The sequence below is a fragment of the Oncorhynchus masou genome, chromosome 24 (assembly GCF_036934945.1).
Source record: "Oncorhynchus masou masou isolate Uvic2021 chromosome 24, UVic_Omas_1.1, whole genome shotgun sequence".
Classification (NCBI taxonomy): domain Eukaryota; kingdom Metazoa; phylum Chordata; class Actinopteri; order Salmoniformes; family Salmonidae; genus Oncorhynchus; species Oncorhynchus masou.
The window spans coordinates 109,944,591-109,972,327 of NC_088235.1; the positions used below are offsets into that span (position 1 = coordinate 109,944,591).

Below are 27,737 nucleotides of genomic sequence, written 5' to 3' on the forward strand. Positions count from 1 at the left end.
TACCATCACTCATTCATATATCTTTATGTACATATTCTTTATCCCCTTACACTTGTGTATAAGACAGTAGTTTTGGAATTGTTAGTTAGATTACTTGTTGGTTATTACTGCATTGTCGGAACTAGAAGCACAAGCATTTCGCTACACTCGCATTAACATCTGCTAACCATGTGTATGTGACAAATAAAATTTGATTTACTTACCACATTACTACACTACCGAGAGTGGGATGATGAGAATTACAACCCAGTTAGCAGCGTTTTCAAATTGGTAGTGTTCTACTTAAGTACTTGGTCTTTGATAAATGGCACTCAAGTCAGAATAAATCAAACCTATTAATATGGAAAACATTTATTATGATTTATGTATACAAAAAAAAATATTTCAAAATTGTAAAATGTAATAAAATCAATAGCAGTATGACAAACACACATTTGGCATGCTCCCTCCCTATACAAGTCCTCTTAGAGTGATAAAGTTTAGGGTTTCGGTTTATCTGCGCATTTGACCCAAATATCAATTCACAAATGTTTAGTATGGCTCAAAATGACTAAACCATGCTCTCCCATGTTAACTGGATTTCCTCATCGTCAGTCCTTACCACCGCTACTATACAGTAAAAAGTACTAACAATATTCTTAGCTTCTCCACTGGCTTAATAAATCCCAGCATCTAATGGTGGTAAGGAGTGAACACTGAAAACCCGCCAAGAAAAACGCTGTAGTCTCTCACATTTCACTTGCTACATCTGTAACATAGAACCTGATAATTTGGCAGTACTGTGAATACATACTGACATCATTGACTCACATTAATAGTAGTACTGTGTACTAACAGTAATGTGTGTCTAAACCAAACAGTGCATGAAACTAAAAGCTGTCAAGGAGCCTAAGTACATCACCAGTAGTGGTGGTGGAATTCCTATAGAAAACACTATAAAATGACCATCACAGTTCAATCATGATTAAAAAGAGTCTGGATACCCTGTCTGCAGTGGATACGTCATTCCCAGGGATCCACTCTAGAGTTCAATGGAAATGCATCAACACAAAACCTTGTTGCAACATTACTTCCATGATTTTCAGTTACCGTGACAATTAAAAAATGTTTTTTTTTTTTTTTAATCTGCCTGAAAATATTTACACTAGACACTAATTTTGCTAAATATTTTGGGGGGGAGAATTAACACTTTATAGTCAAACACACACAAAAAAAATAGTTCTGCCATTTTAGGCCCAAACTTGATCCATCTAAAGAGAACTCGAAAATACAAATTACAATTATCCTATCAAAATAATAATATTCAAATAATGCAAAGCACTGCATTCAAATAGACATACAAAAATTATGTTTCCCAGGCCAATATTAAAACTATAAAAAGTCAAAGCAACATTGCATCTTTTTTGTTAAATTTGTTCACGATTATTGATCAAGTGGGAAAAAATGTCAATAATTCAAATTGCTCCTTCCCTCCATTTTCAGTGCCATGTTAAGAGAGAACACTGCTTGGGTAGTACAACTACTTCAACCACTGAGATGCTATAGCACAGCCAGCCACAAAGAATGAAAAATCAACGAGGTTTATAAGTGTTCACATCCTGAGGTTATATATATATATATATATATATATATATATAAAAAAGGGGGTGCGTCACTCAAAATGACTAAATTACATATTAGTTTCCTTACCCTGTAAGCAGTCTATGGACAAGGAACGGTAAGTAATTCTGTAATTTGGGTTACTATCCCTTTAGCTTGTCTACAACAAGTAGTTGTTTGGGATGAGAGTCGAGACAACAGATCCCCCTCCACGCATCCAAGCATATTGCTATTAGAATCTTTTTTTCAATTCAATTTTGAAAGTCCAAACTGCACCCCCCCCCACCCATCTTCATGAAAAGGCAGATTCTCACCAATTGCATCTCATATTGCTGACTTGAAGTAGCACGACTACCTTTCATTCTTGGCACGGCCATACATTCAGTAGGTGCATAAGGTAGAGAAAGGTTACACCTGGTTTAGTTTTAAGACAGAAACCCTACCATTAAATCTTAAGTCACATTTAAAATATGCATACTGTAGTTCTTACAGTCTACTTGTCTTGAGAAACATAATTTTCAAAAAGATTTTAAAAAATCACGATTTATCATGTCAACAGCATCAGAATAAGACAACAGGTTGGAAACGTTCAGTCACGGTTTATACCAGTACACACCTGATTGAACGTCAACTAATCATCAAGCCCTCAATGAGTTGAATCAGGTGAGTTTGTCTGGGAGCAAAACACATTTTTTGCTGTTGGGGGGGGGGGGGGGGTACTTGAAGGACGAGTTGGGAAACAAGTTTTTTTTAAAGAGTGGCGTTTTAAATACAAGCGTTGCATGATTGCATGCCATGTCCTATCGTAACTCATCACGTCGCCATCTGATGTAATTCTCTCCAAACCATAAAAAGTACTATTTTGAGAAAGAGCAAAGTCTTAAATCTATATTTCATTACGTTAAAAAAAAATATACATTTCGTTGAAAATTTGAAACATTTCCAATTATAAAATTGTAGGCATTAATGCATTTTTAAAATATACCAATCCATTTAGTAGAATACGCAATCCTAGCATTTCCATCCTGTTGCTGTGATTTGCCAGACTAAAGCCAGTACATGAGCTAAGCGACAGCTGTCAGTTACAATCTACTACACATTTAAGGAACCAAAGATCACATCCACTCTGCCATTATGCTCGAGCCTGTAATGGAACCCACTGAATAGTGCTCAGTTTCATTATAAAATGCCATAATAAAATGCCAGACTGTTATCCAAAGCGACAGTCATGAATGCATACAATTCTTTTTAACGTATGGGTGGTACCAGGAAGCTTTGCAAGTGCCATGCTCTATCAACTGAGCTACAAAGGATCATGTTGTGAAATGAAACATTGAAAAGGAGCAATATTCAGTGTGCAACAGATTCCAGGCTGACCATTCTCCTTCAAACTCCTTTTCACTCTCCTGCCTCGATGGTGACAAGTTCATCGAATTAGCAATCGATTCAAATGCCACCACGGACAACTATGCCCCCCAAAAACTTTTTTTTTTTTTTTTAACAATTGGTTAGGTTTAGGTCCAGCTTTTTCTCAACAGACGTGTCTAGGGTTAAAACACATCCCATGCACACAGTGAAGTCCTTTCTGACTTGACAGGACAACAGCAAGCCTAAAGCCAGTGTCCTCCAGTCCCGGGGACTACTCTCATTGATTCATGTAGATTAAGTGGAATGTGGGATCATGTGGTGAACGAACAATCATTATTCTTTAAAATCCAGAAGACATCCAGCTGTCTGACTCAACATAATTGGGGGGGTGTATACACTAACTGAGCGAATTCAGTCCTAAACTCAAGGCAAAAATTGTTTTATTTTGTCATGATTACTTGGATGTTAAAAACGGGGTCTTGAAAATATGGGCAGGCTCTTAAATTGTCTTATAAGATTAAAAAAATATTAAGAACACAAGACTGAATTATACAAAAAGTTGAGTGGCTCTAGAAAAAGAAGCAGATTTTGTAGGAGAACAAACTATGGGAACTTCTTCACATGATTGAACATTCCCTGGAAGAGGCCTTCTCTCCCTGGAAGGAAACAAGGGTAAGATGTGAGACAAAACAATGCACCACTAAACTAATACTAGCAGTTACATTTAAAACAGCCATCTTAATCTAGTATAGGCACATGCAGCACGTTTTTATGTAGAAGGACTGAGAAGCTCAGTTCTGGCGACTTTAAGCGGACATCCTACTCCAAAATGAGTACAAATAAAATTACGCTGACATCATCTAAAATATAATTTCCACCTTCAGAAATGAGCCCAATAACATATCGGTAAAAAGTATTCATCGGCCGTAGCTTAACTGATGCAGCATAGTGGCTATAAATACATAGATACCCCAAGCTTCAACCCATCAACACTTACCCTATTGGACTAATCCTTAACCAGATTCTGAATTTGATCTCTTAACTAGTTGGCATCAGATTTATACATTTTATGTCCCCAAAAAACCTGCAAAAACAGTGAATATAATGTAGGCCTACCTGTTAGGGGAACTTACCACACGGGGTACAACACTGGGCACTAGTAAGAATAATATAACTATTTTTATAGTCAAACAGCAGATGGCAATAGCTTAAACTTCCCCTGACACGGATAAGTTCAACCTGACAGAGAAGTTCAACCTGACAGAGAAGTTCAACCTGACAGAGAAGTTCAACCTGACAGAGAAGTTCAACCTGACAGAGAAGTTCAACCTGACAGAGAAGTTCAACCTGACAGAGAAGTTCAACCTGACAGAGAAGTTCAACCTGACAGAGAAGTTCAACCTGACAGAGAAGTTCAACCTGACAGAGAAGTTCAACCTGACAGAGAAGTTCAACCTGACAGAGAAGTTCAACCTGACAGAGAAGTTCAACCTGACAGAGAAGTTCAACCTGACAGAGAAGTTCAACCTGACAGAGAAGTTCAACCTGACAGAGAAGTTCAACCTGACAGAGAAGTTCAACCTGACAGAGAAGTTCAACCTGACAGAGAAGTTCAACCTGACAGAGAAGTTCAACCTGACAGAGAAGTTCAACCTGACAGAGAAGTTCAACCTGACAGAGAAGTTCAACCTGACAGAGAAGTTCAACCTGACAGAGAAGTTCAACCTGACAGAGAAGTTCAACCTGACAGAGAAGTTCAACCTGACAGAGAAGTTCAACCTGACAGAGAAGTTCAACCTGACAGAGAAGTTCAACCTGACAGAGAAGTTCAACCTGACAGAGAAGTTCAACCTGACAGAGAAGTTCAACCTGACAGAGAAGTTCAACCTGACAGAGAAGTTCAACCTGACAGAGAAGTTCAACCTGACAGAGAAGTTCAACCTGACAGAGAAGTTCAACCTGACAGAGAAGTTCAACCTGACAGAGAAGTTCAACCTGACAGAGAAGTTCAACCTGACAGAGAAGTTCAACCTGACAGAGAAGTTCAACCTGACAGAGAAGTTCAACCTGACAGAGAAGTTCAACCTGACAGAGAAGTTCAACCTGACAGAGAAGTTCAACCTGACAGAGAAGTTCAACCTGACAGAGATGTTCAACCTGACAGAGATGTTCAACCTGACAGAGATGTTCAACCTGACAGAGATGTTCAACCTGACAGAGATGTTCAACCTGACAGAGATGTTCAACCTGACAGAGATGTTCAACCTGACAGAGATGTTCAACCTGACAGAGATGGATAACCTGACAGAGATGGATAACCTGACAGAGATGGATAACCTGACAGAGATAAGTTCATTATGGGCTTCAATTCAAGGGAAATAATTTACTCTCAGTTCCTCCTCCTCGAAGTCGTCATCATCATCTCCGTTCTCCACCTCCATCAACGTCTTGGTGACGGTTCTCTTAGCCACTTCCTGGATAGGAAGACAACAGCTCAATAAAAAGAAATCTCTGCATAGATCTTGTACTTACTATTCTGCAATTTTCGCCCTCACCAAATATTTTGCACATGGCAATGTTTGTAAAGGCTATTCAAATTGATATTACAATTCAGGACATGTAGCTAATGTCTTAGAAAAGACAAACATATTGAACTTAGTGCGTTCAGAAAGTATTCATTCCCCCTTGATTTTGTGTTACAGCCTGAATTCAAACACGATTTTCTCTCTTGCACCCAATACCCCATAATTACATAGTGAAAACATGTTTAGAAATGTTATTTATAAAAATCTAATTTTAAAAATAAATCACAACTGAGTTAATACACGTTAGAATCACGTTTGGCAGTGAAGTGTCTTTCTGGGTAATTTTTCAAGCTGGTTGTTGATCATTGCTAGACAGCCATTTTCAAGTCATGTCATCGATTTAAGTTAAAACTGTAACTAGGCCACTCGGGAACATTCAACATGGTCTTGGTATGCAACTCCAGTGTATATTTTTCCTTGTGTTTAAGGTTTTTCTCCTGATGAAAGGTGAATTTATGGATATGCTTGTCCTTTGCCAATGACAAGCATACCCATAACATGATGCAGCCACCACCATGCTTGAAAATATGAAGTGGTACTCAGTGACGTGTTGGATTCGCCCCAAACACTTTTTATTCCGGACATAAAGATAATTTCTTTGCCGCATTTGTTGCAGATTTACTTAAGTTCCTTATTGCAAACAGGATACATGTTTTGGAATATTTTTATTCTTAAAGGCTTCCTTCTTTTCACTGTCATTTAGGTTCGTATTGTGGAGTAACTACGAGGTTTCCTTCCTCCCCAGCAACTGAGTTAGGAAGGACGCCTGTTTTTTTTTAGTGACTGGGTGTAATGAAGGGAGGCATTGGTGAATTCTTTATGAAGGCACTGTAGGGGTGCGTTTCTTCCCCCCCCCCCATGCTCCTCTCACCTCTCCGTCAGAGTTCACAAGGGTGGTGGTGATGTCATCCCCGGTGCCCCAGGAGGCCTGGCTCTTCCACAGCAGGTCAGAGGGTGGGCTGTGAGACACACCTGCGTCCGAGCCCCACACCTACAACAGGACATCACACAGAAAGATGAAATCAGGACTGTTCAACACCAGAGGAAATGGCTAATCAAATTGTTACAAAAGTGGATTTACAAACACTTAACACTGGGTGAATCTAGTTGATAAATAAATAAAGAAAACCAGTCACAGACTGACTGAGGAGGAGTGCTGCTTACCGTGACAGTCTTGCCGGCCTTGAGGACAAACTTGGGAGAGAACTTGTAGGTGATCTCCTCTCCTTCTCCAATCTGCCTCTGCAGCCTCCAGCTACCTAGAGACTGGTCCTATAGACAGTGTGTTTTAAACACCAATTCTTTCACCGATCCGAATAAACACGCAATTCATTATTGATTACTTCACAGCAGTGAAGGAGCAGAGAAGTTGTAATATTGAATTGTAATATGTAATTGCAGTGTTGTAGCATTCGAGTCTGACTCGAGTCACAATTTTCATGACATTAGACTCAAACTTGGACACGACCATTGGTGACTCGGACTTTCCTTCCTGGCACTTGTATTTGCACTTGGGCTGAACAGGCTACTATGATAAGCAGAATATTAGCAGCACTGGGTGAGCAGAGCAGCGAGGGTTCTGTTCTCCAGCAGGGGAAAGGACACAGCACCGGCACACGCAGCCTACATCAGCTGGTGAGCTGCGTGGGAGCAAGCGATCAGTGTGGGCAGACATGATCCCAGACGGAGCCGAGGTTACACGCCATACAAGCGACCACCAGTCACCAGTCTACCATTTAGCGTCGCCTGGTTAAGAAACACTAACTCCTTTACGAAACTTAAAACAATAGTATTGGAGTTTAAAAGTTTTAAAAAACAGTCTAGCTACTGTCGCTCTCTCCCCTTGGGTCTGAAAAGTAGGTATTTGAATTTGTCATCTCTCTCTACCTTCTCACTTTCCCTAGTCTCCCTTTAGTTTTTGCTCTAGAATAAAACCTTTACAGAAATATCAGTGTTCGGCTACAAAAAGTAGCTTAGAGGCAGTAATTATTTTCGCAAATTATTAATCTGGTCAATCTGACAGGAGCAATAGCCTACTCCATCTAGAGACCATTCATCCATTCAAAAACAGCATTACTAATTTGACATAACTATTGAACACAAATTAAATATTTATGTAAACCTGTTTATGAAGGACTTCTGTTTCATAGGCTATTGCATATTGAAGGCAATTATGACCTAAACAACACAGAATTATTTGTTTTGCTTTCAAACGTTGGCATTTTTACTTGCACATCAACCAAAATGATTGTGGTATTTGTTTTTGTTAAAATCAGACCCAGAGACACAACCACCAAAATGAATGTGGTATTTTTTTGTTAAAATCAGACCCAGAGACACAGACTTCAGCCATAACGACTTGTGACTCAACTATTGATGACTCTGAACTTAGCTATAGGGAATCGTGACTCGACTACCAACACTAATTGTAATTCTGAATAGTCGTAGTATGTAATTTTATGAGTAGCTAGCGGTACCTTGTCTGAGTCGTTCTTGAGGGTGACACACTTTCCCTCCAGGTCAGTCTCCTCGATGGTGATGCTGCCGATGGCCTCTGCCTCCTGGTTGATGTGAACCTGAGGCACGACCACTGACTCTTCCTGCAGCTCCACGCGCTTCCTCTTGGCCCAGGAGGAGCGGGAAGAGCCTGTGCCCATGGCACGGGACACTGTCACACGGCCGGATGGGCTGGGGGACAGCTTCAGTCTGTGGGGGGGGGAAACAGGAGGGGGAAACAGAGAAAGAAACGTGAGTCATCCATTACTTGCATCCCAATTACCCAATACTTTAATCAAGAAAACAAATACCTACTGTATTGTGGAGGAAGACTGTTATACTAGTCAACCTTTAGTCTTCTGCTCTTCACTCCAGTAGTCTGTCTGGCGCTAGCTGATTGGCTCAGGGTCTTTTTTTACCTTTATTTAACCAGGCAAGTCAGTTAAGAACAAATTCTTATTTTCAATGGCGGCCTAATGGGTTAACTGCCTGTTCAGGGTCAGAACGACAGATTTGTACCTTCTCAGCTCGGGGGTTTGAACTTGCAACCTTCCGGTTATTAGTCCAACGCTCTAACCACTAGGCTACCCTGCCGTCTCAACCACCTGCCTTCAAATACCGCTTATGACATAACGTCATAGACATCTATCCTGCAGCACCTGGATAAGCCTTCCTAAACCCTTCACTTGGTGCTCGCTGAACCACTCACAGGTAAAAGTTAAGAGGCGTGACATTTGGGGGAGAAACAGGTGTCAGCTTGAGAGGCCTGTTTCAAATTAGCTAGTTGTTTACCCCTCTGTACTATCCTGGGGGATATTCTCTAACCTGGAGGGTCAGTGACAAACCAGAACGGAGAATTATTTGACCATGCTGGTCATTTCTGAACATTTGAACATCTTGGCCATGTTCTGTTATAATCTCCACCCGGCACAGCCAGAAGAGGACTGGCCACCCCTCATAGCCTGGTTCCTCTCTTGGTTTCTTCCTAGGTTCTGGCCTTTCTAGGGAGTTTTTCCTAGCCACCGTGCTTCTACGACTGCATTGCTTGCTTTTTAGGGTGTTCGGCTGTGGGTTTCTGTACATCACTTTGAAATATCAGCTGATGTAAAAGGACTATATAAATTAATTTGAACGATTTTAATTATTGCCATATTTATTAGTCTACCCGTTTGGTGTAACAGGATGAATGCAGTTGGACTTGTTCCAGCAGCTTGTCAACAGCATTAGACGGACAGAGAGACACTGCTGCATCCCTATAACAATTGAGGAATGTACCGGCTGGAATTTACTGTGTGATGTTAAACTTCTCAGGCAGGGGTTGAAGAAATGCACTGCTCATCTGTCTGTTGTCCAAATCTAACAACTAGTTTGCAAGATGCAATGATGGCTAAGTGTTTTTCTTTTAAACTTTGTTTTCTTTTAAAAATCAGCTTTCCCCTGTTCTCTATGGATGAGTGAAGTCAGTCAGTCCGCCCCATCCCATCCTCACCTGTCTTCCTCTCCCTCCAGCAGTTTCCTGTAAGCGTTGATCTCCATGTCCAGGGCCAGTTTGACATCCAGCAGCTCCTGGTACTCGTTCAGCTGCTGCTGCATACGCTCCCTCATCTCAGCCATCTCCCTCTCCTTCAGGTCCATCTGCATGCGGTGCTTGTCCCTCTCTCCAGCCACCAGGTTCTCAAGCTCACGCACACGCTCCTCATTGGCAGAGGCCTACACACGGAGGGACGAGATGACAAAATCGTTAGTAAAAATTACAAAATAAAGGACAGTTCAAGGAAGTACATACAACGTAATTGCAGTAGATGGCTATCTGGAAGTAAATAAAAAGAATGTGTTTAAAAGTTCAGCCGACCAGATAGATGAACAACAGTACTTAACATGCCGTTCAGGTTAATAGGTATGTGTACCTGTTTCTGCAGGGCAGAGAGCTGGTAGGCCAGGCTCTCGATCCTCATATGAGCCTCCTGCAGTTCCTCCCGAGCTGTGCTCACCGCCTTGTCATTCAGCTCAGACGACACCTTTGCATTATCCAGCTAGACAGACGGGGTGGGGGCAGAGAACAAAACATGTCATTTAGTCCGGAACTACAGACAAAAAGGACCACAAACAGCAGTATCAAATTAAACTTGTCACAGATGCATGATAAATATAGTATGAAATTGACTACTTGTTTCACAACAACCCCCAACCCCCCCTAACTTTCATGGCCAATTATAAATCATTATGGTCGTATCTCCCAGTGTCCCTTAGACGCCCCACAGGACTGCATACACTGCATTTGAAAAGGATTCAGACCCCTACCTTTGTTACATTACAGCCTTATTCTAAAATGGATTAAATGACTGGCCTCCCAGCCAAACTGAGCCCGGACTTGAACCCGATCGAACATCTCTGGATAGACCTGAAAATAGCTGTGCAGCGACACTCCCCATCCAACCTGGCAGAGCTTAAGAGGATCTGCAGAGAAGAATGGGCGAAACTCCCCAAATACAGGTGTACCAAGCTTGTAGCGTCTTACCCAAGAAGACCAGAAACTGTAATCACTGCCAAAGGTGCTTCAAAGTACTGAGTAAAGGGTCTGAATACTTACGTAAATGTGATAAAATTATAAATGTATAGATTTGCCCCCAAAAATAATTTTAAACTGTTTTTGCTTTGACACTATAGGGTATTTTTGTGTAGATTGATGGGGGGGACATCTCATCCATTTTGCAATAAGGCTGTAACGTAACAAAAGTCAAGGGCTCTGAAGTGTCCAAACGCACTGCATTTCTGTTGTAGCAAAAGCACACCTGATGATTCAACTAAAATCAATGATTAGTAGACTACCCGGTTCCACCGGGCTACCCGGTTGTAGGAAAGGATGGCCTAGGGGTGTAAGGCTAGTTTCTTAAAGGTCATACAATGGCCATAAACCCCTAGCCTTACAGATATAAAAAGGTCTAGGGTGGGAAGCACGGGGTCAGACATCACACATACCTTGGCCTGGAAGGTGTTGCCCAGCTCCTCCTTGTAGATGGAGACTTGTTCCTCATGCTGCCGGCGCAGGTCCTGCAGAGCCTGAGCCAGCTGGAACGTGTAGTCCTGGGTCACCCCACTGTCCACCTCCACGGTACGCTTCTCGCGACGTCGACGCGTCTCACGTACCTCCTAAAACACACGAGGGTCACCAGGCCAGTCAGACAGGTGTTCCCATGACAACACGGCTAGTATGCTTGCACATGCCCAGGTGTAAAGATGTACAGCTTTCATATCAATTGGTTTGTGCAGAAAAGGAGGCATGTGAATCACAGTTGTTGCTTTTGTTCTTGTGCATTTCACTGTGTGTGTGTGTATTTGAATCCACAGCAGCTGTAGGACTTTATACACTGAGTATACAAAACATTAAAGAACACCTGCTCTTATGACAGACGGACCCGATGAAAGGTAGGAGACAGGTTAAAGAAGGATTTTTAAGCCTTGTGACATGGCTGGTGTATGAGTGCCATTCAGAGGGTGAATGGGAAATACAAAAGATTTAAGTGCCTTTGAGTGGGGTTTGGTAGTAGGTGCCAGGCGCACCGGTTTGTGTGAAGAACTGCAACATTGCTGGGGTTTTTCCCACTCAAGTTTCCCATGTGTATCAAGAATGGTCCACCACCCAGAGGACATCCAGCCAACTTTACACAATTGTGGGAAGCATTGGAGTCAACATGGGCCAGCATCCCTGTGGAACCCTTTCAACACCTTGTAGAGTCCATGACCTGATGAATTGAGGCTGTTCTGAGGGGGGAAAAGGGGAAGGAGCTCCTAATGTTTGGTATACTCAGTGTACAGGACGAAGTTGGCCCGAAGTTACCGTTTCTAAAAAACGTGACATTTATTTACCTGCTGGGGCTTTAAATCAATAAATAGTTTTAGTAGGTTTTTAGTGGAGCAAGTGGTACTTATTAGTCATTCATTTTTTATTTAACGAGGCGAGTCAGTTGAGAACAAATTCTTATTTTCAATGACGGCCTACACCGACCAAACCCAGACGACGCTGGGCCAATTGTACACCGCCCTATGGGAACTCCCAATCACGTCCAGATGTGATACAGCCTGGAATCAAACCAGGGTCTGTGGTGACGCCTCGAGCACTGAGATGCAGTGCCTTAGACCCCTGCGGCCACTCAAGAGCCATTTACCTGAGGCCCCCCCCCAATGAATAGTGTTTCCCCACCCTGGGCAAACAGTGACGGACGTTATCGCCATGTGTCCACACACCTCGTCGAACATGCTCTTCCTGAACTGCAGCTCTTCCATCAGGCTCTGGCAGCGGTTCTCCAGATCCACTCTCATCAGAGTCTCGGTCTCCAGCTGCTTCTTAGCTACAGAATGGGCATCTTCAGCCTGGAAACACAAGACATGGTGTGTAAGAACTAAGGTCTGACCTGTGCGTGTGTCCTAACCTAGCGGCAACACGATAGCGTGCGTGTCCTAACCTAGCGGCAACACGATAGCGTGCGTGTGTCCTAACCTAGCGGCAACACGATAGCGTGCGTGTGTCCTAACCTAGCGGCAACACGATAGCGTGCGTGTGTCCTAACCTAGCGGCAACACGATAGCGTGCGTGTGTCCTAACCTAGCGGCAACACGATAGCGTGCGTGTGTCCTAACCTAGCGGCAACACGATAGCGTGCGTGTCCTAACCTAGCGGCAACACGATAGCGTGCGTGTGTCCTAACCTAGCGGCAACACGATAGCGTGCGTGTGTCCTAACCTAGCGGCAACACGATAGCGTGCGTGTGTCCTAACCTAGCGGCAACACGATAGCGTGCGTGTGTCCTAACCTAGCGGCAACACGATAGCGTGCGTGTCCTAACCTAGCGGCAACACGATAGCGTGCGTGTCCTAACCTAGCGGCAACACGATAGCGTGCGTGTGTCCTAACCTAGCGGCAACACGATAGCGTGCGTGTGTCCTAACCTAGCGGCAACAGGATAGCGTGCGTGTCCTAACCTAGCGGCAACACGATAGCGTGCGTGTCCTAACCTAGCGGCAACACGATAGCGTGCGTGTGTCCTAACCTAGCGGCAACACGATAGCGTGCGTGTGTCCTAACCTAGCGGCAACACGATAGCGTGCGTGTGTCCTAACCTAGCGGCAACACGATAGCGTGCGTGTGTCCTAACCTAGCGGCAACACGATAGCGTGCGTGTGTCCTAACCTAGCGGCAACACGATAGCGTGCGTGTGTCCTAACCTAGCGGCAACACGATAGCGTGCGTGTCCTAACCTAGCGGCAACACGATAGCGTGCGTGTGTCCTAACCTAGCGGCAACACGATAGCGTGCGTGTGTCCTAACCTAGCGGCAACACGATAGCGTGCGTGTGTCCTAACCTAGCGGCAACACGATAGCGTGCGTGTCCTAACCTAGCGGCAACACGATAGCGTGCGTGTGTCCTAACCTAGTGGCAACACACACACATATACACACACATACATATATATATATATATATATATATATATATATGCGCTAACATTGCAGCAACATGATCGCGTGTGTGTATATCCTAACATTGCAGCAACATGATCACATGTGTGTATATCCTAACCTTGCAGCAACAAGATAGTCTATGTGTAAGCACAGTCTGACTCACCGAAGTGTGTATGCGTGTGTGAACGTACTTTACAAATAATATGACTCACACCCCCCACCCCACTCCCGCTTCTCTTGTTCCAATGCACATATATAGCCCATAACAGTTACGTAACTAACGACAACCATCTCTACCAACTTTCAATTGGGTCATTTCCGTTCAGTTTGCCACTTGTGGTTGCCCAACCTCCAGCCTTAACAGAAGAAAACGGACTGTATGGCGAGTAGCAGGCAGGTGTGAGTAAAACAGGAAATCCAGATAAGGATACTACCAGGCTAGAAATATTGTGTGTGGGATTCCCTCTTGTCCTTCTTAGTAAACGAAGACCTTGTTGGTAGAAAACCAGACAGGGCTGTGTGACATAACAGAAGCCCGTACTACCAGGCTAGAAATATTGTGCAGGGCCTTGGACTCGTTTTGGTTGTTATCAGTAACACTTTAGACTGTTTGTGTGGTCCTCTGTAGATCAGTTGGCTAGAGCACGGCACTTTCAACGGCAGGATAGTGGGTTCGATTCCCGGCACCACCCATACGTAAAATGTTTTCATTCGTGACTAAGTCGCTTTGGATAAAAGCATCTGTTAAATCCCATTTCATTATTATTATTTTATAACCAGTGTCGTGAGAGTGAAACTGTAGAAGGTACAGAAACCTTGGCTAACTGGGCCTTCAGGTCGGCAACCTCCGCAGCCAGGTTTCCATTCTCACTGAGGGCCGTGGCCAGGTTTGCTTCACTCTTGTTGAACTGGGCCTCAAGGTCCTTGGCCCGAGCCATGGCCAGAGTCAGGTCGCCATCTTTCTTTTTCAGACTGAGGAGACGGAGAACAGACAGACACTGAGACCACGTGCATTTATTTTCATAAAATAAACAGTAACCCAGATGAAAGTGTCCATAAGTAACACTTCCATTCAAACCAAAGAAATTTAGACTGAAATTTAACTTTTGCCAATTTCCAACCAACTGTTTGATATATTAAAGCGTGTTTCTTGTCCCTAATCTGATTTCACAGAAAAAGGCACGAAAAAAAGGCCACCGAAATCTCAGCACTTCTGTGCTGTACAGCATCAGCCAACAGAAAATAAAGGATCACGACTGTATAGCTACACATTAAACGTTGCTTTAAAGATAAGCATGCCCACAAGACCATAAATAAAGAGGATAGTCCTTCAGTGGTTAGCAGCGGTAACCAAGACAGTCAGTGCTTTAGAAACTAACTTCCTGTCTACCAAAGTGTTAATTAGCAACCATGTAAACAATGATCAACACAAGCGTCTGGAACTTTTGAGGAACAGATGTAAATCTCCCCCAAGCATCAAACCAACTGCCTGAACAAGTAATTCAAAAACAGCTTGGGGGGGAAATCGGATTAGTTAAGATTAAGTGAACCAGGTTTACACTAACAGCAAGAGTAATTGGGAGTCAAGACTACGAGGTATCTCCACAAAATGACCTTGCTCATAAGACCACGTAGTTAATTAAGTGAAGAGAATAAGATCACTTGCTTAATGATCAGTTCCAAGTTACTATAATGTTGGAAATCTGTTCATGCATAATATAGAGATGTACAGTACCAGGCAAAAGCTAACAAAACATTTAATGAGTAGGTTACTTGAAAAAAATAACTATTTTCTACATTGTAGAATAATAGTGTAGACATCAAAACTACGAAATAACACATATGGAATCATGTAGACACACACAAAAATGTGTTAAATCAAAAGACATTTTATAGTTGAGAAACTTCAAAGTAGCCACCCTTTGCCCCAATGGCAGCTTTGTACACTTGGCATTTTCTCAACCAGCTTGGCCCACGGCTGAATCTAGTTGATGACCCCTGTCAAAGGATTGCGTGAAGAACGTCATACAACCAACACACAAAGATTTCCTACGACGGTCAAACGTAATGGAATGTACATGTTGTCATGTTCAACCATTTCCTCTTCCAGAGCGAGAAGAATGTGTAGCCTTTCCCGTTGAATAACACACTTTTCAGGCAGACTCCAAATCTTGGGTATCAGTGGGTGTTATTACTTACTTCCTGGTCACCTCCTCCACGTCAGAGTTGGCCTTGCCCAGGTCTATCTGAAGCCTGGCCCTCTCCCTGGCAGTCTCATCCAAGACACGCCGTGCATCCGCGAGCTCTGCCTCGTACAGGGTCTTAATCCCAGTCACCTGGTGCAGAGAGGGAGCACACACACACACAAATCACAGTTTGTCACATGCGCCCAATATAACAGGTGTATAGTTTACCGTGAAATGATTGCTTACAAGCCGTTCCCAACCATGATGAGTTTTATTTTTAAATAGTAACACAAGAGGAATAAATTACACAAGAACAGAGCTACATACAGGGAGTACCAGATCAATGTGGAGCTACATACAAGAAGTACCAGTACCAGATCAATGTGGAGCTACATACAGGGAGTACCAGATCAATGTGGAGCTACATACAGGGAGTACCAGATCAATGTGGAGCTATATACAGGGAGTACCAGATCAATGTGGAGCTATATAAAGGGAGTACCAGATCAACGTGGAGCTATATACGGAGAGTACCAGATCAACGTGGAGCTACATACAGGGAGTACCAGATCAATGTGGAGCTATATACAGGAAGTACCAGATCAATGTGGAGCTATATAAAGGGAGTACCAGATCAATGTGGAGCTATATACGGGGAGTACCAGATCAATGGCGAGCTATATAAAGGGAGTACCAGATCAATGTGGAGCTATATACGGGGAGTACCAGATCAAAGGCGAGCTATATAAAGGGAGTACCAGATCAATGTGGAGCTATATACAGGGAGTACCAGATCAATGTGGAGCTATATAAAGGGAGTACCAGATCAATGTGGAGCTATATACGGGGAGTACCAGATCAATGGCGAGCTACATACAGGGAGTACCAGATCAATGTGGAGCTATATAAAGGGAGTACCAGATCAATGTGGAGCTATATACGGGGAGTACCAGATCAATGGCGAGCTATATACAGGAAGTACCAGTACCACATCAATGTGGAGCTATATACAGGAAGTACCAGTACCACATCAATGTGCAGACGTACGAGGTGTTTTGAGGTAGACATGTACATGAAGGCAGAGTAAGGTCATTTGGCATCAGGATAGATAAGAGTAAAATAAAGTGAGTAAGAAGCAGAAAAGGAGTATGTATGCGTGTTTATGTTGTGTCGGTATGAATGTGTGTGGGTTGTGTGCAAGTGTCAATGAAGTGCATGTGAGTATATATATATATATATCTATCTAGTGAATGTGCGTAGGGTCAGTGCAGATAGTTGGGGAAGTATTAAATAGACTATTTAGCAGTCTTCTAGCACACAGGCTGTCAGTCACGAGCTGTGCCCGGTCAGAAGCCTGTACTATCCGGCATTCCACAGATTTTTCCCCCCTCATACATAACAGATTGCGGGCGTGGCTTGCTTAACAATTCCCAAACGAAAAGATTGAATAAACCTGTTAATACCACTCAGACCTTTTGTTATAAAAAATTGTTTATATCTTAAACTGGTCATTAAAAAACATGTTTGAAGAGATGTATAACTTTTTCTTGAACGCCACTTTCTATGCACAGTCACTTTTAACTCATTCCATTATCAAATACAAACTAAAATGATTGCAATGATTTTCAAGAGGCCATCTGACATGCATCAAACTAGTTTTCCCAAAACATCAATATTTGCATACTAAGTTGTTTAAGCAATGCATGTGGCCTCATGCTGTGCAAATCACAACAGGCTTGTTTAATATATAAAAACAGGCCGGGGGAAAGTAACAGTTACAAAAAAAAACAACTTTGAAAAGGCGCCCCCCTGGGCCACTCCCATCTGGAACTTTGACTCTGCACAGCCCCGGCAGCCCAACAATACTCCCCTCGGCTGGAAACAGGGCGGTGTCTCTTTACAGTTTGGCTCAAGTCCAGACAATGATCCCATTCTGGGGTCTGTTCAGTACAGAGCCCAAGTCAAAGCACTTCTTAGTGGCTGAGATTTTCTACATAACCACTATGTAACAGTGATAGAATGTAGTAGCTAGACGAGCTGAAAGGTGCTTCCTAACCTAGCAACAAACAGGTGTACAAGCTGACAGGTTAGTAAGCACCTTTGACATAACGCTGAACAGGTGTACCTAGCAACTACCATATATCAACAGTAACCACAATCACTCAACTCATTTCTAGCTCAATGAATTTACCCGCTCCCCCATTTGTATGCTTTCTAGGAAACGTGGTGAAATAGTTATCAATGTGATCCTCTGCACTGAAGTGAACCGAAGTCATTCAGGAGCTCCGAGACTGAAGTTGTCAAATAAATCAGACTAAGGAACTGTACAGCAAATTGCACATACCGTACACATTCCGACGTGATAGGAATCCCACAGAAGATGTGGATTTAATGCTGTACAGGGAATAACAATAATAAATGCTGATGGTGGTGCAATAAACAGCAGGGTAAAAACAAAACCACCTGGACTGCTCTAAGTGGCAGATTGTAACAACTAACGTGATGTTCCATTAGCCGTTGCATGACAGGTAATGTTTGGCACAGCAAAGAGAATATGACCAACCTTGGCCATACGATCTTCGTTCTAGATTCGGGCCAAACACGCATCTTCAAAATGGCCATGTTCAGCTGCAGGTGGTTGGTTTGAATGTTTAGTGATTAAGATAAAATGTTTTGCTCCATGAATTAGTCCAACAAAATGCATACCGCCATCTTGTCCATTTCAAATAAATGCACCTACCTACACCTGTCTCGATAAATGAGAGAATATTTTAAATAGACAAGATGAAGGCGTACACATTGTTGGACTAACTCAGAGCAAAAATGTTTTATTCCTTTTGGTTGGTCGAAAATTGTATGTGCTATGCCAAACAGTAACAGACCTATCCTGTAATATAAATGAACATATAGCCGGTTACAATCGGCTAACTAGGACAGAGACAACTTCGGTTAGTTTACCTTATCTACCACGCAATGTACTAATCTTGGACATCTTTTTTTTGAGAGAGAAAGGTCAGATTTGTTCATTTGAGTTTAATCAAAACCACCAGGTTCCCCTCCAAAATAACAATAATACTCGCGGGAGTTTCGAACACCCAAAACGTGTTTTCCTAGCTGGCTAATCGAGCATGTAAATGTAGGCACGACAGCTAGCTACCATGCAAACTGGACTAGCATCACGAGTCTTATAGTTAACTATATGATTCACCAGGAATGAGCAAGATGACTAGTGAAATGTTACAATGAAACAATAGTCTCAACGATTGATACAATGTAGCTATAGCGAGACAGTGTAACAGGACAATTTCTTTGGACGAGTACAATGTTACCTACAAGTTAAGTAGCTACAAACTTGCTAGCATGCTAATCAGCTAGTTTCAGCCAAGGCCCGTAAGAAATACAGCCAAGCCAACAAATCAAACTGCTCGAAAAATATACAACTGATAGACCACAAGTTGGTTATCGGTGTGTTCCATTAATCAGCTCGATTTGTTAACTAGATTGTTGTTTTACCGGTAACTTAGTAGCTATTTATCTTGCTAGCTAGTTAAATGCTAACGTTAGCTAACTACCGTTAAATGAATGTTATAGGGTTAGCTAGCAACATAAGAGATTTAATGGTTAAAAATTACCTCTCGTGTAGTGACTTCTTCCTTTTCGGAGACCTTGACCATGAGCCGGTCATTTTCAAGCTCTAGTGACCGGACTCGGTCGATGTAAACGGCAAGCCTGTCGTTCAAATGTTGCAGGTCTTGTTTTTCCTGGAGGCGCGATATCCTCGTCGGGGAGAGCGGGGTTCCAGCAGGCGCGGCGCGGCTTGGGGTTGCGGTGGCCATGATTCTTCAAGTTTTACTCCACTCTGTAATGTTTTCAAACTTGTTTTATTTATTTTTTAATTGTTTTATTCTTCCTTATACTCGATCGCCACGCACTTGTTGTTTTGAGGTTCCAAAAGCGGTTTAGTTAAAACCTAAACGAGTTTGTTTGATGAATGAAATCTGCAGTCTACTACCAAGACATGTAGCTAAATTTCTCCTAGTTTTGAAAGACCTCGCCAAAACAAAATGGCCGAACTTCACGCGGACCGCGCCAAAAGGAGAGTTGAGTTTTGCTCATAGACTTAGATAGACATCGCATCTGTCCGAAAACAACTATATTGTGTTTAGAGCAATCATTTCACATGACCTGGATTTGAACCTTTTCTTTAAAGCTTTTTCTACAAATTGTCCCACTTTTTTATATCAGATTGGTCCATTACCATCCTCAGACAATTGCTTTCATTTTATGCAATTCTCATTTCTGTAAAAGGCTTCAAATAAAGGTTCATATCTAGGTCATGTGACATGATAGTCCAAACCACTAGGCCCTAATTATGGCATCTGTCAGCATGTGCAGCCCCATTTAGGCGGTGGGCCAAAGCTGCAAGACTTGAGCATTCTGATGATGTGTTGGCACAGTTAATTCTTGCACATTTTCTCATTAAAAAAAAGTATATTTCATCCTGTCTGCTCAGGCAAATAAGCCATACTGCTAAACATGGAACCAATCAGAACTCCCGTACATACCCCTCGTGATGAAGGCAGCCAATGGCCTGCTTCTATTTAGGATGTAAACACAGCCTAAAATGAAAACTCGAGCTGCTCTCTCTGTATGTGTGTGATGAGCTCCCAAAGACTGAAATAACAGAAATATCTGCTTTTGAGTGCACTTAAAGCTTCTTTTCTGAGCAACAGCGTGTGCGTTTGTAGCTATGAACAGCTGACAGAAGGTTAGTTAAGTTTTAGTTGTTTTTTTTGTTTTATCAGATATGAACTAATAATGGACGATGCCAGAAGTAGAGATGGAGCTTGAATCTGATGGAGGTGGAAATAAGGAGGAATGCACTTTTGTCTAAAAGAATAGTAATAAAAAAAGGATAATTGATGTGGATAAAGAAAACACATCTATAAGCCTATAGTATTTTACCTTTATTTTACTAGGCAAGTCAGTTAAGAACAAATTCTTATTTTCAATGATGGCCTAGGAACAGTGGGTTAACTGCCTGTTCAGGGGCAGAATGACAGATTTGTACCTTGTCAGCTCGGGGATTTGAACTTACAACCTTTTGGTTACTAATCCGACACTCTAACCACTAGGCTACGCTGCTGCCCCAATCCGGTTGGGGTTAGTTTGTTAGGCCTCACTCGAGATGATGATAATTGTCCTGTGTCTTGTTTTGACCTACGGCCCAGGGCACCTGTCAAAAGGAGACATTTCTGTGTCGGAAGATTAAAATGCTAAATATAAAAACGCAAGGTAAATAACGATGTTTTTGGTTAACAGAGCAGAAATGTAACGATGCACCTACGAAGGTTTTAACAATGAACTTAACCTTAAGATGCTTTTGGGAAACAGACTTCAGTTTAGTTGAAGAATCTTCAGCGGCGTTTTGTATAGGCAAACCTGTAACAGCCATAAATGGAGACAAACAATCTTTCGTTATATCCCATTATATGGTGTACAATCTGTTCGCTAACTCCAACTAAGCCTATTGACAGGGCTCCCGAGTGGCCGCAGCGGTCTAAGGCACTGCATCTCAGTGGAAGAGGCATCACTGCAATACCTGGTTCGAATCCAGGCTGCATCACATCCGGCCGTGATTGGGAATCCCATAGGGTGGTGACCCAGGTTCGTCCGGGTTTGGCCGGGGTAGGCCGTCATTGTAAATAAGAATTTGTTCTTAACTGACTTGCCTTGTTAAAAACATTTTTAAATAATGTGGCTATTCTTATGTCAGTATGAATGAACTAATGAGCCCTGCCTTAGTGATTGTGTATAAGCGCCGTTTAGAGGTTTCGAAGAGTGGAACGCCATCTATAGCTGGGATAGTAGAGACTCGACACCATCTCTAATCAAACACCATCTCTCATCAGTTCATATGAAAGATAGGAATTTTTTAGACAGGTCAGGCATTACTAATCTAATTTTCATCCTTACAATTGTATTAGCTTTATTTAACCCTTATTTTACCAGGTAAATTGAACTAGAACACATTCTCATTTACAGCAACGACTTGGTGAATAGGGAGAGGGGGGGGGGGGGTGAAGGGGGGGGGGTGAATGGGCCAGTTGTAAGCTGGGGATGATTAGGTGACCGTGATGGTATTAGTGCCAGATTGGGATTTTAGCCAGGACACCGGGGTTAACAACCCTACTCTTATGATAAGTGCCATGGGATCTTTAGTGACCACAGAGAGTCAGGACACCTGTTTAACGACCCATCCGAAAGACGGCACCCTTTACAATACTTGTGCTATAGATTTTTGTAGTCTTAAATGATGACTTGGAATAATGATTTCTTAAGTTCCATGTCCTGGAATGACATGCTAGTGATTCAATTATCTTTGTTAGGGGCAATCAGTCGATGAATAAGAAGACCATTTACTTATTTAAAATTGAGACGCTGCCCATGCTGTCAGATATAGTAGTTTCATTGATACAAAGATGAGTCCTCTATCTATATCTATGCCCTGTTGTTCACGAGCATATCTGCCCTCTCATTGGCTAGAATGCTCCCACCTGATTTTGCCTCCTCCCTTTGACAATTTTTGGTCTAGTTCCCTCATATTCATCTCTGGACCTCTTCTGCTTTTTTTTCGTTGTTACCCTCTCATCATCAATGTTGATTTTAGCATGTAAATCTTGGGGCAAACTCAAAAAAATATGTTTTTATACAGTCAGCAAAGCCATAACACTAAACAATACATTCATTGCACTATAACGGAGACAAACATGCCCACTAACTGTTAGGGCCTACATAAAGCTGTCCCATCAGCAGAGGTTTCTTTTCAGCACCATGTAGTGAATCCTTACCACCACTCCACCTGGCTCTCAGCGGAGCCTTGTCTGGCAGCGAAACAGTTCATTCAGTCTCATTTACTGCCTTTTTAAAAACCATAGCTTAAACAAATGTGGTTACTCCTGACTCCTTGTGGATTTGGGTAAGTCGAAAAGACCCACATTCTCCTTCAATAATAAATAAACATTATTACATTTATGTTCAGTACATGTATGCGTATTCTTATATCATTAACACTTATCTCAAAGTATAAGCAAGTGTAACCAAACGAGGTAGGCCTATTTGTTCAGCACTTTCAAAACAGACACCAGACATTGATGTCAGTTCAGATAAATTCAGCAAGATGTTGAGGCCTTAACTTTACACTTCTTTAAGTCACCACACTCACACAGAGAGACACAGAGACACAGAGAGAGAGACACAGAGAGAGAGACAGAGAGAGAGACAGACACTTGGTTAGCCTACCATTTGAAGTATTTTATTCGGCCTATGTGGTCTAAAAATAAATGAAAATCCTGAGGATCCACTTCTATATAAAATACCGACACACAGACCGCAATGACAAACAGAACTCTAGCAATATTAACTGGAATTACATGGGTCTATTTCTGAACTTTTTGGCGAAAACAGATATATGAATGGGAAGAGACTGTCGCTGGTAAACATGGGTACAAACACAACAACATCATATACTATCTCCTCCTTGTCAAGAAGCTCCCTGTAGATTCTGCGGTCAGGTAGTGTCCCCATGAGTGACAGAACTGTCATGGCTGTTGTAAGGAGCTGACCAAGGTGCAGCGTGGTGAGCGTACATTTTCTTTATTAATCCAAATGACGCCAAACAAAACAATAAACACCACAAAAACAAACCGTGACGCTCACAAGCAAAGTGCTCTAAACAGAGTCAACCTCCCACAAACACAGGTGGGAAAAAGGATACCTAAGTATGGTTCCCAATCTGAGACAACGATAGACAGCTGTCCCTGATTGAGAACCATACCCCGCCAACGACAAAGAAATAGAAAACATAGAATGCCCACCCCAACTCACGCCCTGACCAAACCAAAATAGAGACATAAAAAGGATCTCTAAGGTCAGGGCGTGACAAGAACACTGAGCCAATCACAGGGCAACTAGAGAAGATTACCAACCCCTACGCTGTGCATTTTCCCTTGGCTGCCCCACCAACACAGAAAGCACTGCTTTAGGCTGAAACAGCTGTATTTTGGAGCTGCATTACTCAAGAACGCAAGAAAGATACCATGTTTGTATGCTGCTTTATTCACTCAATACATTTGATTTTTACATTGTTTGCAAACTGATATGTGGCAAAATAACATGCAAAACAGGCATCAACCCCCGCCAAAAAAAATAATACTTCATTTAGCTAAACAGGCGGGGCTCAAAACAGCCATGAATGACCGATCGCAACTGCTAATCAGGGATTTAGACTTGGGACACAAGGTGTGTGAAATGAATTATGAGGTAGAACAGAAAACCAGCCGGCTCCGGTCCTCGTAGGGTCAGTAGCTGTGGGTAAAAGCTCCGGGGAAGCCAAGACAGAAAGCAAATCAACATACTCAGTAATAACTGAGTTGTTTACTCTATAACCTGTCAGTTCTGCCTTGTAATCGTAATAAAGAGGCCTAAGGCCGAGATAATAAGAAGACACAGTGGCAGAATAAATTCAACCACACTTTTATTTCATCATAAAACCGGAGAGCAACCACTGTCTGGTGAAGTCCACAAAGCATATTGCATGTAACAAACAGTTACATGACCTACAGCATGGTCAAGCAAGGTAATGTTCCGGATATTTTCTGACTACTAAACAACTATTGATTTAAAACCAAGGAGAGTCTCAGGATGGTAAGTTGGTGGTTGAAGATATCCCTCTAGTGGTGTGTTTCTGACCCTTCCTAAAACTATTGATTTAAAACCAAGGAGAGTAACCGCAAGTCTCAAAAAAAACAGGAGCTGCCTCCACTATTCCAGCACCATTTCAACTTCAAAATTTTAACATCTAAATCACCTCAGCTTAGTCTAATACAGTGACAACTAAAAGACACCAACAACTGTTTAGTCCAATCAACTTAAGCTAAATATGTGGCTGTCCATGGTACTGATTTCTCTGTGTGTGTGTGTGTGTGTGTGTGTGTGTGTGTGTGTGTGTGTGTGTGTGTGTGTGTGTGTGTGTGTGTGTGTGTGTGTGTGTGTGTGTGTGTGTGTGTGTGTGTGTGTGTGTGTGTGTGTGTGTGTGTGCATGCAAGTAGAAAACAACATATTGACACAGCCTACTTGTCGTGAAACGTCAATGCCATCCCCCTCTTTCATGTTACCTAAACCGTCCATTACTCTGTCATACAGTAAACACTTATAGTTTTAGTTGTCCTGGGCTACCTGGTGTCATGACTCTGGCCTGTGGATGAGGTTTATGACCCCCCCCCATAAGTACTTTTCTCCCTTTCCTCTCTCTTGACTCTACAGAAGGACTCTTGAAAAGCCTTTGTTAAACATAGAGAGTCTGGGAACATGAAAAGGTGTGGGGAAAGGAACCACATTTCGGTAATCCAACCAGCTGAAAATATGCATTGGTACTTAAAGAATATGATGACAGATCAGTTGTCATCTGAGACATTATTACTAATGATAGGATGACATCAACTGTATCTTGAAAAGTCTACACATTACAGTTATCAGATTCACATGGAATTGTTGTGCAATTTAAATGTTTAAATATGAAACTATTTGTGAAAAGATTAAATGTAATTTTAGCTTCCAAATGAGAGAATTGGGCTTTCATGAGTGAACTATGCTCAACTCAGTGGCCCTGCCTATGTGAACAGACATTGGTTATAAACTATGAAACACGCCCTTCTCTCCCCTCCTATATAAAGCCCTTGACGAAAATGTAACTTTCTGTTCCGAGGACATTAGGGCGACAGTCCTACTTTAAAAGGGCTCAGATACTAAGCTGTTCCAAGGACATGTGGACTTGAGATCCCCACGTTGAAAGGACAAAGACCACCTACAGAACTAATTAGCATCGAATTTCAATGTGAAGGTGACGACCTACATGCCGGAAGGATGAATTTCGACTATACCAGACAGAATATAGCATGAGCATATAGCATGGCAACTTGGTATGAACTTTGAACTCTTATTCACTCCAGAAGTGATACCTCCTAGCCGTTGATATAGCAGCAGACGCTAAACATGGGCTAGCAGAGGATGGACAGAGTGCCCATTCTACCACGCTCCAGTTCACCCCTAGACATTCTTCAGAGGACCAGAGATCCATAAAGGACAACCAGGCCTCCCATCTACCGAAGCACAGCTCAGAGTAAATATTTATTGCATTCTCCTTTTTCAAATGGGCAGTTATTTAGAATGCATTAGATTCTGTATTTACGATAGCATAGCTTCTCCCTTTGTTCCTCAGTCTTCCCGCTCTTTCACTCAAACCCAACCCCCTCTCTTTGTGAAACCAGCCGTCGTATCTGTTCCGTCCACCAGGGACGTTTTCTTTATGACATCATTTGTAATCAATGCATGATCCATTCTGTGTGATGATTTAGGTATTTAGTAAATAAATAATTAAACCAAATTTTGTATTGCTGAATCAACTTGTTAGCCAGGGTTCGTGAAGAATTTACAACTTTCAGATGAGACTTAACAAGGTGACGATTAAATATTGACTGCTATTGAAATAAAAGATGACAAGGTCTTTAAGAGATTATTTGAAAGATAACAGCTCTATAAACATTATTTTGTGGTGCCCCGAATTTCTAGTTAATTATTGACCTGATTAGCTCAATCAGGTAATATTAATTACAGAGAAATTATTTTAATTGAATAGCATGTCAAATCACTTAATCCGGCATAGCCAAAGACACAACTCTGGCTAAAATGCTTGCTAGCCTAACTTCCTTTCATGGGACAACCATGAAGTTAACATAAGAATACTACTTCTAGCTTCCTTTGGCATCCATGAAGACACAAGTCTCACACTGGGGAAGTAGATAAACGGCCTCATTGCCAAAATCCCGAAGTATCCTTTTAATAGATTGTATTTTATAAATAATGTTTTGATGTTGCATTTAACTGCCGTTATCAAGGTAATTTCCTTAGTAGGTAACGTAATTTCCTTAGAGGTTAGCGTGTGAGAAAAGTCGGAGCTCAGGGATGATCGACAAGTTTCCCACTAGGAATCACCAGAGGTGGGACCAAGTCACTATTATTCGAGTCACAAGGTTCAAGTCTTATGTCGAGTGCAAAGTAGAACGGGTCAACTGTCGAGCCGAGTCCAAGTCATGCATTCTAAGTCCAAGCAGAGAGGAAGTAGAAAGGCCCAACTCAGAGGAAAATCTGTCTCCCTCCAAGAGGTGGTGTTTTTTTTTTGTATGGAGGTCAATGAGAGTGTTGAATTTGGTCAATAAAGCAATTAATGGCTTATTTGCTACGTGAGGTTTACTTGATCTAATAGAGGTTTTGAAATGCTTAAATTGTCACGAGTGTCCTGATATAAGTATCACACGTGACATACCGGCAACTTTGAGAAAAAAACACTTTATAGAGGAGTTGTCTCGAGATGGTTATGCATATTCTTGACATGAGGCTAGTAGCATAGCCTCTCTCTCCATTGAATACAGGCAGTTGACATCAACAACCCAATCCAAAGAAAGGATCGACGGGGGCTAGACAGCTTTGTGGACAACGACTCCCATTGTTAGGGTGTAGAGACGTATCTTGTCAGTATATCCATAATCTTTGGTGCAAGTCAAGTCACAAGCTTTTTCAAGTCAATTAAACTAAAATCTATACATGCAATGACTTGTTCAACTACAAATATTTGTCTATTGATTGAGGCTACCAGACAGCCCTTTTCATTATTTTGTCTGCATAATTAGGCATATGTAATAATTAATTTGAACAAATTCCAAAAGCAAGCTTCATAAGTAAATTATTCATTTTATGCAATTTCATACCAAAAGAACAGAAGGCCTATGCTAGTAATTGTTGCTTGATTCCCCATTGCTGAGCTTGCAAATTCTTGATCACCAAACCATTGTTTTGGAGCTTGCATATTTATGACAATTCTCTCTATGTACAATTTGACATTTGCTCTGCACCCCATCCTATATTACAGAAGTCCAGAGGACATACTGAGCCTTCAGAAAGTATTCGCACTCTTTGACTTTTTCAC

General features: G+C 42.1%; 1 protein-coding gene across 1 annotated transcript; it reads right to left on the reverse strand.

Annotated features, from left to right (window-relative positions):
• Positions 1-335: 335 nt before the first annotated feature.
• lmnb2 (lamin B2) lies at positions 336-19,766 on the reverse strand. The gene is made up of 12 exons (XM_064936115.1): positions 19,327-19,766; positions 15,708-15,844; positions 14,324-14,480; positions 12,294-12,419; positions 11,028-11,198; positions 9,956-10,081; positions 9,538-9,758; positions 8,030-8,258; positions 6,717-6,824; positions 6,424-6,543; positions 5,355-5,441; positions 336-3,623 (listed from the first exon to the last, which is right to left on the reverse strand). Exons 1-12 carry the CDS (start codon positions 19,528-19,530, stop codon positions 3,585-3,587), a joined length of 1,725 nt encoding a protein of 574 aa, XP_064792187.1. The 5' UTR covers positions 19,531-19,766; the 3' UTR covers positions 336-3,584.
• Between the last annotated feature and the right edge of the window lie 7,971 nt (positions 19,767-27,737).

Excerpts from the sequence above, each read along its gene's own strand:
- lmnb2 (XM_064936115.1), bottom strand. The coding sequence starts at position 19,530 with ATGGCCACCGCAACCCCAAGCCGCGCCGCGCCTGCTGGAACCCCGCTC. Across the intron at positions 9,759-9,955 it reads TCTCTGCCCTGCAGAAACAG|GCCTCTGCCAATGAGGAGCG; the intron begins GTACACATACCT and ends CTCCGTGTGTAG. Across the intron at positions 6,544-6,716 it reads AGGCCGGCAAGACTGTCACG|GTGTGGGGCTCGGACGCAGG; the intron begins GTAAGCAGCACT and ends GTCCTGTTGTAG.